The 13,123-nt window shown below is 48.3% G+C and overlaps 1 protein-coding gene across 1 annotated transcript in view; it reads left to right on the top strand.

Moving 5' to 3' along the window:
- The window catches only part of LOC143955434 (uncharacterized), a 49,930-nt gene that overhangs the window by 21,919 nt on the left and 14,888 nt on the right, over nucleotides 1-13,123 (top strand). Inside the window, 1 exon segment of the mRNA XM_077465482.1 lies at nucleotides 6,711-8,645. Coding sequence (XP_077321608.1) covers nucleotides 6,711-8,645 — 1,935 coding nt within the window.

Here is a 13,123-nt window from a genome sequence, read left to right as displayed (position 1 = left end):
GTTTTGGTGTTTGGTTGAAGAAAAGGCAACACTACCAAAGTTGGCAGGAAGGGGGTTACTTCAGAACATAGGAAAGGGTCCCACTGTGAGTCTGTGATAAAGGGCCCCACAATAGGCGTAAAAGGCCCAAGGATCAATGGGGGGTTAGGGGGGCCCTTTGTGATTTTTGTTGGACCAGGGGCTTAAAGGCTCTAGTTATGCCTCTGGTCAGGCCTGTGTAATGTACAACATAGAGTATATAGTGTAGGGGTCAGGAGTATGTAATGTACAATGTGGAATAAAAAAAGGGGAACTCTGCTGTAAAGGAGTAACTGAACACCCCACACTCCGCTTGAGTCCTTCAGTCATATACCACTTCCTCCAGTCTGAATATAGATATTAGATATTATATATTACAACAAAGAACTAGGCAAGACTCGTTTTGGCTGCAAAGCTGGAACTGTTTATTTGAACAAGAATATAGGCTTTTATACACTTGAGAAGGACACCCCCCCCCCCATATCTGTTGTTGTAATTATTCCTCTGTGCAGCTTCTATTTTTAGGGTAATATGATCAGGAGGAGGGGGGGGTGTCCTTCTCAAGTGTATAAAAGCCTATATTCTTGTTCAAGTAAACAGTTCCAGCCTTTGCAGCTTTCTTAGGGTATGATAATGTGTGTTGTACTTTGCAGGACTCATTTGGCTACAAAGCTGGAACTGTTTATTTGAGCAAGTATACAGGCTTTTATACACTTGAGAAGGACATCCCCACCCCCCTCCTTATCATATTACCCTAACAATACAAACGGCACACAGGAATATAATTACAACAACAGACATATTCTATAAACATGACGTTAATTAACCCCCTGGATGACTCAGAGGTCTGACCTTCCAGGTCAGACTTGTCGTCTCCTAGCTCACAAACTACAATACACATTATCATAAGTATAAACACAGAACACCTTCACACAACAGCGCGAGACCACCAGTAGCAGACTGTCCGTCTCCTACATTGTACAGAGCCCAATGTGATCAGCTCTTTCTATTAACATGTATAGTTCAAAATCAAATAAACCAGGAATAGTCTTTGTCTATTTCCTGGGAGATATTGTGGATACATATTACTGTCCCATTTTCTTGGTCACCCTGTGCATAAGAGGGACATGGGGAGCTGAAACAAAGGTTTCCCTTAACAAACCAGGGCCCATAGTCGGTAGGCTAGCATCCAGTCCCCTCCAAAAGCCTCTGTCCCGGGTGAGTCTATCACAGGGTGCTCTGGGAAACCTGATTTAAGGGGGGTGATGTAACTTCCATCAGAGTTACAGCTACCTTAGTGCACTCTCTCAGAGGCAGGAAAGAGAAGGGAGGGAGACTTCACTCACAGTGGATGGATGGTGAGTAAGCTCACCCCTGGATGGAGGCTCAGGCACTGGCTGTCGGCACCTTTCTTCATCCGGCTGCTGGGCTTCAAACGTCCTCAAACATCCCCTTTTCTGAGGCATGGCAATGCTGGGGACTGGAGTGTGGGCAGGGCAGACACAGGAGGAGAGGGACGGGAGCAGGAAGAGCATATCTAGGTCTCTCTCCATTCTGTGCGCGGGGCGGTGGTTCCGTCAGTGTTGGCTCTGAGCTGTGTGTGAGAGATACTCTCAGCTCAGAGCACTGCTGCCAGCAATCCTGCTGGGTAGCCACAGTCCGTGCTCTTGGGCCCCCACAGGGGCGGAATGCCAGGGCCCAGTCGCAAGTGCAACCTTTACGACCCTGGTAGTTCCGGCATTGGTCCTGACGCCTGCACTATATACTCTGTTGTACATTACATACTGCTGACCCCTGCACTATATATTCTATATTGTACATTACATACTCCTGACCCCTGCACTATATTCTCTGTTGTATGCTTCATAGTCCTGATTTTATACAGTCCTAACTGCTGTACCCTATATAATATAAACTGATCAGCCATAGCTTTATGACCACTGACAGATGTGACATTGCACGGCCCTGCCACGGTGTGACTTTACTTGGAATATTAGGAAAGAAGGAGCGGCCGATGTCTGAAAAAATACAATTTTGGTGGTAGATTAAGAGACGTTTATTGGGAGTAGGGACAAGTACATCAAGCCAACACATTTCGGTAGAGGCTTTCCCTTCTTCAGGGCTGTTACTTCACACTATTCGATGGAAAAGATTCCCATGGCGGTTCTATCTATGTCTCAGCATAGGCAGTCTTTAAGGTATCCCAGATTCATAGCAAATTCAATCAGTTACATCAGCATCAGGTGCTTGATAGCTGCTGATCCAAGACTGATTAATTTTTATGATTGTGAGCCTATCAACGGAGTCTGTGGACAGGCGCACTCTTTTATCCGTTACAAACCCACCAGCAGCACTAAATGTGTGTTCAGAGAGCACGCTGGATGCACAACAAGCCAGTAGCTTGATTGCTTATTGAGCAAGTTCTGGCCAGTGGTCCATCCTCAAGACCCAGTAACCCAGTGGATGCTCTGTTGGAAAGGTCTCCAAGTCTGCTCTTGCCACTTGATATTCCTGCACCAAATAATTGCAGACGATCATGATGTTTGCTTGAACCTTGCTGCTGAGGACTGAAAAATAGTTTAAAGGCATCGGTCAGCCGGCCACCTTCTCCACCGCTCTTCCTCTGACTGAACAAAGCCTCAGCAACATGTTGTCCAGCACCAGGAAATTGTAACCTCCCAGAGTCTGGAAATGCATTACACAAACCTTTCTTCAAGGCCTCCTGAAGACGTTTCATCCTCTGCTCCCTCTGCGAAGGCAGGATGAGTTCTGTAACCTTACCCTTGTAACGTGGATCAAGAAGGATTGCCAGCCAGTAATGATCCCTCTCCTTGATGCCACGAATCCTAGGGTCCTTTCGCAGGCTTTGCAGAATCAGGGAGGCCATGCAGCATAAGTTTGCAGAGGCGTGAGATTCTGAGTCCCCTGGGTAACTAAGGATGACATTGTCAGGAACTACCTCCTCTCAGCCACGTACAACTCCATGGGTTTCTGAGGACTGAAAACCATCCCTTGAAGTCTGCTGCTGAGTGTTATCCTCTACATCCATGCTGACACAATACTCCTCCTCCTCTTCTTCCCGTGGGTTTGACGGAGGAATACTATCTGGATAAAGGGGGACTTGAGAGGTAAGGAAGTCCTCCTTTTCTTGTTCTGCCTCAGTGCCCTGTCCATGATTCCACGAAGCGTGTGCTCCAGCAGGAAGACTAGAGGGAAGGTATCACTAATGCATGCATTATCGCTGCTCACCATCCTTGTGGCCTCCTCAAATGTTGACAGGACAGTGCATGCATCCTTTATCAGCAACCACTTTTGTGGCGAAAAGAAGCCAAGCTCCCCTGACCCTGTCCTGGTGCCATACTCACACAGTTACTCATTGATGGCCCTCTGCTGTGTGTGCAGCTGCTGCAGAATTGTCAACATTAAGTTCCACCTGGGGGGCATCTCACAAATGAGGCGGTTGGTGGGCAGGTTGCATTCCCTTTAAATGTCAGCCAGCCGGGCACTGGCATTGTATGACCGTTGGAAATGACCACAGACTTTTCTGGCCGGCCTCAGGAGATCCTGTAAGCCTGGGTACTTGCTCAAGAACCGCTGCACCACCAAATTCAGGACGTGTGCCAACATGGGACATGGGTCAAGTTTCCCGATTGGAGGGCGAAGAGAAGGTTGGTGCCATTGTTGCATGCAACCATTCCTGGCTGAAGTTGGTGTGGCGTCAACCACCTCTGAGCCTGCCCCTGCAGAGCTGCCAGAATCTCTTCCCCAGTGTGGCTCCTGTCCCCTAAGCAGACCAACTCAAGCACCGCATGGCATCTTTTAGCCTGACTGCTTATGTAGCTCCTTGAACGCTTAAGGAGCACCTCTGTTTCGGAGGACAAATCTGCAGAAGAGGCCATAGAGGAAAAAGAGGAGGGGGTGGAGGAGAGAGCTGTGGCAGAATCGCCACTAGCGTTTTGGAGGCGTGGTGGGGGAACAAACCCCAACAACACTGAACCCTGTCCTGCATCCTTCCCAGCTGGCAGCAGAGTTACCCAGTGCACCGTGAAGGAAAGGTAACGTACCTGCCCATGCCTGCTGGACCATGAGTCAGTGGTAATATGAACCTTACTGCTGACCGCCCTGTCTAACAAGGCCAAAACATTGCCTTCCACATGCCGGTAGAGAGCCGGAATGGCCTTCTGTGAAAAGAAATGGCTTTTTGGAACCTGCCACTGTGGTACAGCACCTTCCACAAATTCATGAAAGGGGCAGAGTCTACCAGCTGAAAAAGCAGCAGTTGTAGTGCTAGCAATTTGGCCAAGCTAGCATTCAGACGCTGAGCATGTGGATGGCTGGGACCGAATTTTCATTTTCATGGTTCAATAACTGGGGTCGAAAATTTGCCCACTAAAATCAATTGGTGTGCTGCTAGCAGATTCACTGCAAGTACTTGGGACACCTATTGCTATACCTTCATTCCTCTCAGTGCAGATTTTTGAGAGGACTGGAGGTATAGTGGGGGTTGGAGATCCCAGATGAGGAGCAAGGAGAAGTCCGCCTTTTTCTTTGATGTGGGTCTTTCAATTGCTGTTGCCAATGGACTGCATGGGAGGTCATCATATGTCTGGTCAAGCATGTGGTGCCCAAGTGGCTGCTGTTTTGGCCACGCTTGATACGCTTCAGACATAGGTTGCAAACAGCAAAGGTGGGATCTGCTGCACACGTGTTGAAAAAGGCCCACACCAAGGAACTTTTAAAAGTCAGCGGGGAGTCAGCAGCACCCTGCACCTGAGGAGCTCTGTGGTGTGATGCAGTAGGATGGCTGCCCTTAAGCTGCCCCCTAGAGGACATCCTGCCTCTTTGGAGTTGTGCCGCCTCCTCCTCACTTTCCTACTCTCTTCTCTCAGGCACCCAAGTAGAGTCAGTGACCTCATCATCCCCTCCCTCCTGGTCACTGGAGCAAACTTGGCAGTATGCTGTAGTTGGAGAAACATGACTGCCAGTTTCCTGTCCTTCTGTGGCACCCCCTCTCTCTAGGCTCACGTTACTCCCTTCCTCAACCTGGGAACCAACATTGGAGCCTTCTAATCGCTGCGCATCCTCCAGCAGCATGTACCCGACACTGTGGTCGAATAGTTCGGGGGACTCCTCCGTGCATGGTGGGGCTACGGAAGGCGTGACTGTGGACAAGGAGACGGTGGAAAAGGCTGCTTTGGCAGCTGCATTGGCAGGCAAACTACTCTGAGCCTGGGTGACAGAGGATGAGGAGGGCTTTGTTATCCACTCCACCAACTCTTCTGCATGTTGTGGCTCAATAACACGGCCAGCTACAGAAAAAATAACACGGCCACCTGCAGAGGATGCACCATGTCCATGACCAGCACTGCTGACTATAGACACAGAGGCTGCTTGCCCTCTTTTAGTGGCCTGTGAGCATCTGCCTCTCCTTGGTGGCCTCCCGGACATGATGTATTTTTGGTTTTGCAACACCGCACTGCACTGTATTGTATATTGTGTACTGTGTACACTACCAGAAGTCTATTAGAAACAGTACACCACCGAATGCACTGTATATATAGGCTACACTGGATGCAGAGTGTATGCGTGTGTGTATATCTATATCTATCTCTCTCTCTCTCTCTCTCTATATATATATATAGATAGATAGATAGATAGATAGATAGATAGATATTGATAGATATAGACGACATATATATATAACAAATACACTGCCACTAACTGAATAACCTGCCTTCTTAATCTAACTCAAGCTACCAACAACACTACACCGTGCCACTATGTGTGGGGCTTGGACATAGTCCCCCTGAGCCATAATTGGCCAAATGCACCCTGCCTTTGGCTAATTATGGCTCTCCCAGCAGAGTGCGCTGTGATTGGCCAAAGCATGCAGGTCAGGTGCATGTTTTGGCTAATCAGCAGCCATCAATGCACTGCAATCTCGCAGTACATTATGGGGCGCTCCGCGGCACTCAAATTTTGCCACGAACGCCCCATAATGGTTGCTGTTTGGCGAACGGGCGAGCACCCGATGTTCGGGCTCATCCCTACCTACAAATGGGCACATGAGAATCAGAACTGGACTATGAAACAATGAAAGAAGGTGGCCTGTTCTGAGGAATTAAAAAATAGTTTTGAGGAACACAACAATAAGCTCGAGATGTTGGTTGACGTGGCCTCCAAAATTCTCCAGATCTCAATCCAATCAAGCGATGGGATTTGCTGAAAAAACAAGTCCGATCCATGGGAGGCCCCCAACTCACACTTTACACGAGTTAAGGGATCTGCTATTGAGAGCTTGGTGCCGGATACCACAGCATACCTTCAGAGGTCTAGAGGAGTCCATGCCTTGACGTATCAGGGCTGTTTTGGTGGCAAAAGGGGGCCTACTCAATATTAGGTGGGTGGTTCTAAAGTTATGGCTGATCCAGGGGCGTAACTACAGGGGACACAGTTGTGACGCAGCCTCATGTTCCAGGGGGCCCGTGCGGCTCCTCTGTACACCTGCATAGGAGGGGTGGTGGGGGCAGCAAAATGGGCGGAAACCAATCCCCTCCATTTTCCACCTGCAGGCGCTGAAAGTCGGCTTTTCCTCCTCTACCCCCCACAGGCATTAATTGGCTGTAAGAGGAAAAGGAGGGGGGCAAGGACCGTCTCCTGAATATGCCCCCCCCGCCACCCCTCTTATCTAGGTCCTTCTGCCCACGGGCCCCTGTGTATTTTCCAGGATGTTTTTTGGATGGAGAGCAGGGAATGGACAGTCAGTGTTCAGTACCAATCACTGGTTTAGGGGAACCAATCAGCTGATGTCTAGTAATAATCTTTGTATTTCTATTTTAGTAGATGGACGGGAGATGAGGAAAACCTCAGAGGATTGTCTCACTTTGTCTCCAGACTGTAAAGTAGAAGATGAGGACATCACACAGTATAGTCCAGGAGAAAACCCGACTACCTCAAATGTCCATCCGGCACCACACAGTGTAGATGGACCATCGTATTCCTCTTATCCTGAGGAACCTCAGACTGTGCGGGACGGTCCCGGACCATCGTATTCCTCTTATCCCGAGGAACCTCAGACTGTGCGGGACGGTGCCGGACCATCGTATTCCTCTTATCCTGAGGAACCTCAGACTGTGCGGGACGGTGCCGGACCATCGTATTCCTCTTATCCCGAGGAACCTCAGACTGTGCGGGACGGTGCCGGATCATCGTATTCCTCTTATCCCGAGGAACCTCAGACTGTGTGGGACGGTGCCGGACCATCGTATTCCTCTTATCCTGAGGAACCTCAGACTGTGTGGGACGGTGCCGGACCATCGTATTCCTCTTATCCTGAGGAACCTCAGACTGTGCGGGACGGTGCCGGACCATCGTATTCCTCTTATCCTGAGGAACCTCAGGCTGTGCGGGACGGTGCCGGACCATCGTATTCCTCTTATCCCGAGGAACCTCAGACTGTGCGGGACGGTGCCGGACCATCGTATTCCTCTTATCCCGAGGAACCTCAGACTGTGCGGGACGGTGCCGGACCATCGTATTCCTCTTATCCTGAGGAACCTCAGACTGTGCGGGATGGTGCCGTCCTTCCAACAGATAAGAGGTTTACCTTTACTGAATGCGGGAAGCCTTTTTGTTTAAAATCCCATCTAATTGAGCATAAAAGATCTCAAACAGATGACAACCCATATTCCTGTCCTGAGTGCGGGAAATGTTTTTCACTGAAGTCCAGTCTTTACACACATCAGAGATCTCACACGGGGGAGAAGCCGTATTCCTGTCCAGAGTGCGGGAAATGTTTTTCACGGACGTCCTATCTTTACACACATCAGCGATCTCACACGGGGGAGAAGCCACATTCCTGTCCTGAGTGCGGGAAATGTTTTTCACACAAGTCTAGCCTTAACTCCCATCAGAGATCTCACAAAGGAGAGAAGCCGTATTCCTGTCCTGAGTGCGGGAAATGTTTTTCACAGAAGTCTGGTCTTAACTACCATCAGAAATCTCACACGGGGGAGAAGCCGTATTCCTGTCCTGAGTGCCGGAAATGTTATTTAAAAGAGGCCCATCTTTACAAACATCTGAGGTCTCACACGGGGGAGAAGCCGTATTCCTGTCCTGAGTGCGGGAAATGTTTTTCACTTAAGTCCAGTCTTTCCGCACATCAGAAATTGCACACAGGGGAGAAGCCGTTTTCCTGTCCCGAGTGTGGAAAATGTTTTATAGATAAATCAAAACTTGACAGACATCGGAGGTCTCACACGGGTGAGAAGCCGCATTCCTGTTCTGAATGCGGGAAATGTTTTTCAGAGCTGTCCCACCTTTCCAGACATCAGAGCTTGCACACGGGAGAGAAGCCACATTCCTGTCCTGAGTGCGGGAAATGTTTTTCACAGAAGTCCAGTCTTTACAAACACCAGAGATCTCACACGGGGGAGAAGCCATATTCCTGTCCTGAGTGCGGGAAATGTTTTTCACTGAAGTTTAATCTTTCCGTGCATCAGAGATCTCACACGGGGGAGAAGCCACTTTCCTGTCCTGAGTGCGGGAAATGTTTTTCAAGTAAGTCCAGTCTTTCCAGGCATCAGAGATCTCACACGGGGGAGAAGCCATATTCCTGTCCTGAGTGAGGGAAATGTTCCTCACTGAAGTCCTGTCTTCCTGTACATCAGGGGTCCCACACAACCCTCGAGGTGTATTAGTGAGTGCGGGAAATGTCTTGTATATGAATGTTGCTGGACATGTGGGGAAGAAGCACCCCCTGATATACACCTCAGATATACTCCATGGCTGATCTTCATCATGGAAGAAACAGTTGATAAGGAGATCAGAGATCACCAAAGACATGGATGAAGTGTTGTACCGTGTCGGCCATTGATAGCAGGAGAAAAATAAAAATGGAGTCCTTACCTCTCATTGGCTGAGTACATTTTGTGGTGAAAACTCTTGCAAGAGGTCTGTTTTCTTAAGTCGTCTTCCAGGACGAAACACGTTAACCCCACCACTTAAAAGGTGGTCTTTTATGCTTTTTAAAATAAAAATGGAGTCATTACCTCTCATTTGCTGAGTAAATTTTTTTCGTGGAAGATTTCACAAACACTTACAGGTCTGTTTCCAAAAAAAAAAATGAATTGGACAAATGTGACACGCATTCCCCCAACGGTTCTGAATTTTGGCAGTGTTATTTTAATTAACACAGTGATTTCCTATTATTGTCAGCTCCATCTAGTGGCCTAAATGTGTTTTTTTTTTTTTGGCACAATTTTTTCTGATTGAGGTATTTCAGGAAAAATATCCCATTCTGACCACTAGATGGAGCTGGTGATCATAGGAAATCACTGTGTTAATTTATAGCCAATGTTTATCACGGCTGGATGAACGCTTGTCACACTCGACCAAGACATTTTCTATGTGTAGCACGGCCCCCTTGAGGACTGCTTGGATTTACCTGCACATCTGCATCGCCGTTGCCCTGTGAACCTTCCAACCTACCTGACACTCTGGGTTCAGACATCTTTCCACAAACACCTTTTAAATGGCACGTTTACAGAAGTCAATAGGTTTGTATTATTTCAGCTTTTACTGGAGAAGGCAATGTAGTATTAATTTACTACTAAGGAGTAAACTATTACTACTATTGTTAAGGAATCTAATGTACATAATGATAATCAGAAAATGTCTATTTGCTTATGTGTATACATGTTCCCATGCTCCTTACTTATTATGTACCATACAGATTGACTCTGTTCTGCGGTAAGATGGCGTCTACACCCTACATCCCCCGCGTTAGAAGAATGCATTCGAGATAAGGAAACCAGCTTCAACCAAACTTCAAGCATCAAGTTTCTTAATTTCTCTTGTATTGTAACCAATAAGATGTACCAATTAGACTGACATAGTAATGACGTATCTTTCTGTATAAAATATTAACACCGCCCACGAATAAATCAGTATTTAGAAGTAGCCTGAGCTGAACGTGTCTCAGAGAGTGTTTACTTCTAATGTGCTGCACATTTATACTTTTTAATTAGAAATAGCAGCAGATAACCAAGAACTATTTGTACTTCTTATCTATTACAATTGGCGCCCAACGTGGGGGCGGCTTTCAGGCCACAATCGAAGGGAGACCGCATTCCAGGACTGAACAGCTGGCCAGATCAGAGAAGGGGGTTAAGCGCGCAGCCCTAACAGTACGGTAAGCATATTTATCCTTACCATTTGTACGACTTCTCTGGTTGGGCCGTTTGATTTTGTCTTGTTGGCTCCTTTTGATTGTTCAAAGAGGCAGGTAACTTATTTCTCGCCTGAAGCCGTTTTAACGAACCTGCTAATGGTTTTCTGCTGACTATTATCTGTTCAGTGTCTGTCATTCTGAAGGGCTGCAAATTTAGCCGACTGAAAGTGCAGCTGCAGGCGTGTGTCCATCCTCACCCCTAGATTGTATCTCTGGTGGTGGGGTGGAATTCTGCAGGCGTTTATAGACGGGGTTACTCGAGGTTGGCTGTGTAGGACCTCTGAGGGTTAATCTCAAACTGTGAATTAGGACAGTTTGAAAGAAGACTTGCGGAAGTGGCAGTCTTGCAACCGTCTATACACGTTCTTATCGGGTGAGATTTTCCTGAGGGTTTATCTCAAACTGTGAATTAGGGCAGTTTGAAAGAAGGCTAGCTGGAATTTGGCAGTCTTGTGACTCAGGTGAGCTTCTCCTGAGAGCTATCTTTGCAGTTCAAAGAGTGTCAGGGGTAATGTCCTGTACTGAGTGTATTTGTGGCTTACTGTTTGCTATACACGAGAGGGGTTGGGGATTGGTGAAGGTGATAGAAGGTGGCTACCTGAAGGATCAGTTGGGCCATAAGCCGCTGCTCCCCACCACCCCTGACCTCCTAGTTTTGAGATTAAATGTACATTATCCGGTGAAAGGGGGGTTTGGGCAGACCCTCGAAGAGATAGAACAGAGAGCCACGCAGGAGGGTTATCAAGCTATCAGTTGTCCTCACTCCCCCCTCAAACCGTCGGCCGAGACTGCTGTAGAAGAGCAGAACAGAGTAAAAGACAGTGGTTACGTGTTGGGAGGCCCAAAGAGGGGAGGGGGAGATGGGTCAGAAGAACACTAAGCCGGAGAAAGGAATGCTAGCTTGTGATATTGTGAAGGGGAGGGAGGGCAATGAAGCAGTTAAAAGGTTGTCCAAGATAGCGAAGGTTTGTGATTTAAAAAAAAACTGTGCTGCTAGACTACAAGCAGAGGAATGGCGTGTGCTGATAAGAGAACAAAAGGGCACTCTGTGTGATAACGGCTTATTGGATGTGGCAGAAGCATGGTACAGGACGGCAAGGGCATTGCACAAAGAAGGTTGGATAGAAGAGGAAATCAAGAAAGATGCAAATTGTGCTATGTATGTGTATCACAGAGTTGATAATGTGGCTGTACCGCCCCATATACAAAAAACTGTAACGAAGGAGGAGAGGGACAACCCTGCTATCCGCCTAACGCCCACTCCCTTCTCACCACCCCAACCCGAGCACGACCCACTGTGACCACTCCCAGTGGCGGCCATCTTGGTACACCCAAGCCCTCACTTCAGGCACAGCCCAGTGCACTTCCTGCCGGCGGCCATCTTGGTACACCCGGGCCCTCACTTCAGGCACAGCCCAGTGCACTTCCTGCCGGCGGCCATCTTGGTACACCCAATAGGCCCAGCCATGGCCTAGACCCAGTTCTTCCCATTTTAAACCAGGATGGTTCCTACCACACACCTGTCTTCCCTAATATGGAAGCACTACCTTCACTAGCCGGATATGTTAATGATGAAGAAGCATCCGAGTGGGAAGACCAACAACAGGCAGCAAGGCCACCTGCTGATTTAACCCCTAATCCGGCTCCAGCCTCACAGTTCCCGGAGGATCTCAAACGTATGCTGACAACCATAAGGAACAGTGCCCCTTCCCTGCCCCAACACCAGTCTCGGTTACCAGAAGGGGCACCGGTGATGTATGTCGCTTTTACCCCATCACAAGCAGCAACCTTAGTGACAAGTCTGCCTGACCCAGAGAAACAGCCAATGCCCTTCTACCGCAGGATAGTGCAGATACAGGAAACTTACTCAGCTGCCTGGAGAGACTTGATCAGCCTATGCCAAATTAAAGCAGGACATGTCTTTTGGCCGGTCATGCAGACAGCCTTCAATGATGCCTGCCTGGCAAGTGCCACTTCTTATACCTCAGGCTTGGAGTTCTGTGCACAACTCCGCAACTGGGCAAAGGAGAAATTGGCAGATCAGACCACCACAATCAAAGATATTGCCCAAGATAAAGGGGAGTCTGTGGAGAAGTATCATGCTAGACTCATACAGGCCTTTGATGATCTGGGCTTCTCCCTCTATGAAAAGACACACACACACATGTTATCATCTGCTTTTGTCTCAGGACTCAGAGAGGATATCAGAAAAAGCCTGATGGTGGCCCGCCCTGAATATCGAGCAATAAAAAATGTCAGATTTATTGTTGGTGGCCAGAGGGATAGAAAACCAAAAGGGGAAAAAACCAACGCCCCTCATGGTAACACAAGATGAAGATCCCGCCTACACTCGTCCTCCACCACTGCCCAATACCAGGGAGAAGATCATCTGTTACAACTGTGGAAAGCGGGGTCACATCAGAAGAGTATGCAGAGCCCCAAGATATCCGGGACAAGACGGGGATCCCCACGAAGGGCAACGTGGAAATGAACCTCCACCACCACGCCCTAACTCACGCTAGGAAATGGGCAAACCCGTGTCACCCCTTATGACAGTGTCCTCAAATGAGACTGGAGGACCCCTAGCAAAGGTCACGTTACCTATACAAGGAAAACCTACCACTTTTCTCATTGACACGGGTGCAGCCAGGAGTGTGTTGAGAGCTGAGGACCTGCCTGATAATTCTTTCCTTTCCACTATTGATGTTTCCTGCGTGGGAGTGGATGGGGTGCCCCGCTCCAGTCCACTCACTGAGCCTCTCCAAGTGGGGACATTTCCCGATTTGCTTACCAGATTTGTGGTGTCCTCTACATGTCCCTTGAATCTACTAGGAGCTGATGTGCTGTCCAGACTACAGGCTTCAATCATTTTCA

This window comes from Lithobates pipiens, unplaced genomic scaffold (genome assembly GCF_037356315.1).
Source record: "Lithobates pipiens isolate NorthernLeopardFrog02 unplaced genomic scaffold, aLitPip1_a1.2 Scaffold_35, whole genome shotgun sequence".
Taxonomy (NCBI): Eukaryota; Metazoa; Chordata; class Amphibia; order Anura; family Ranidae; genus Lithobates; species Lithobates pipiens.
The sequence above is the reverse complement of the archived record's forward strand: the minus strand, read 5'-3'. Positions and strand labels throughout refer to the sequence as shown.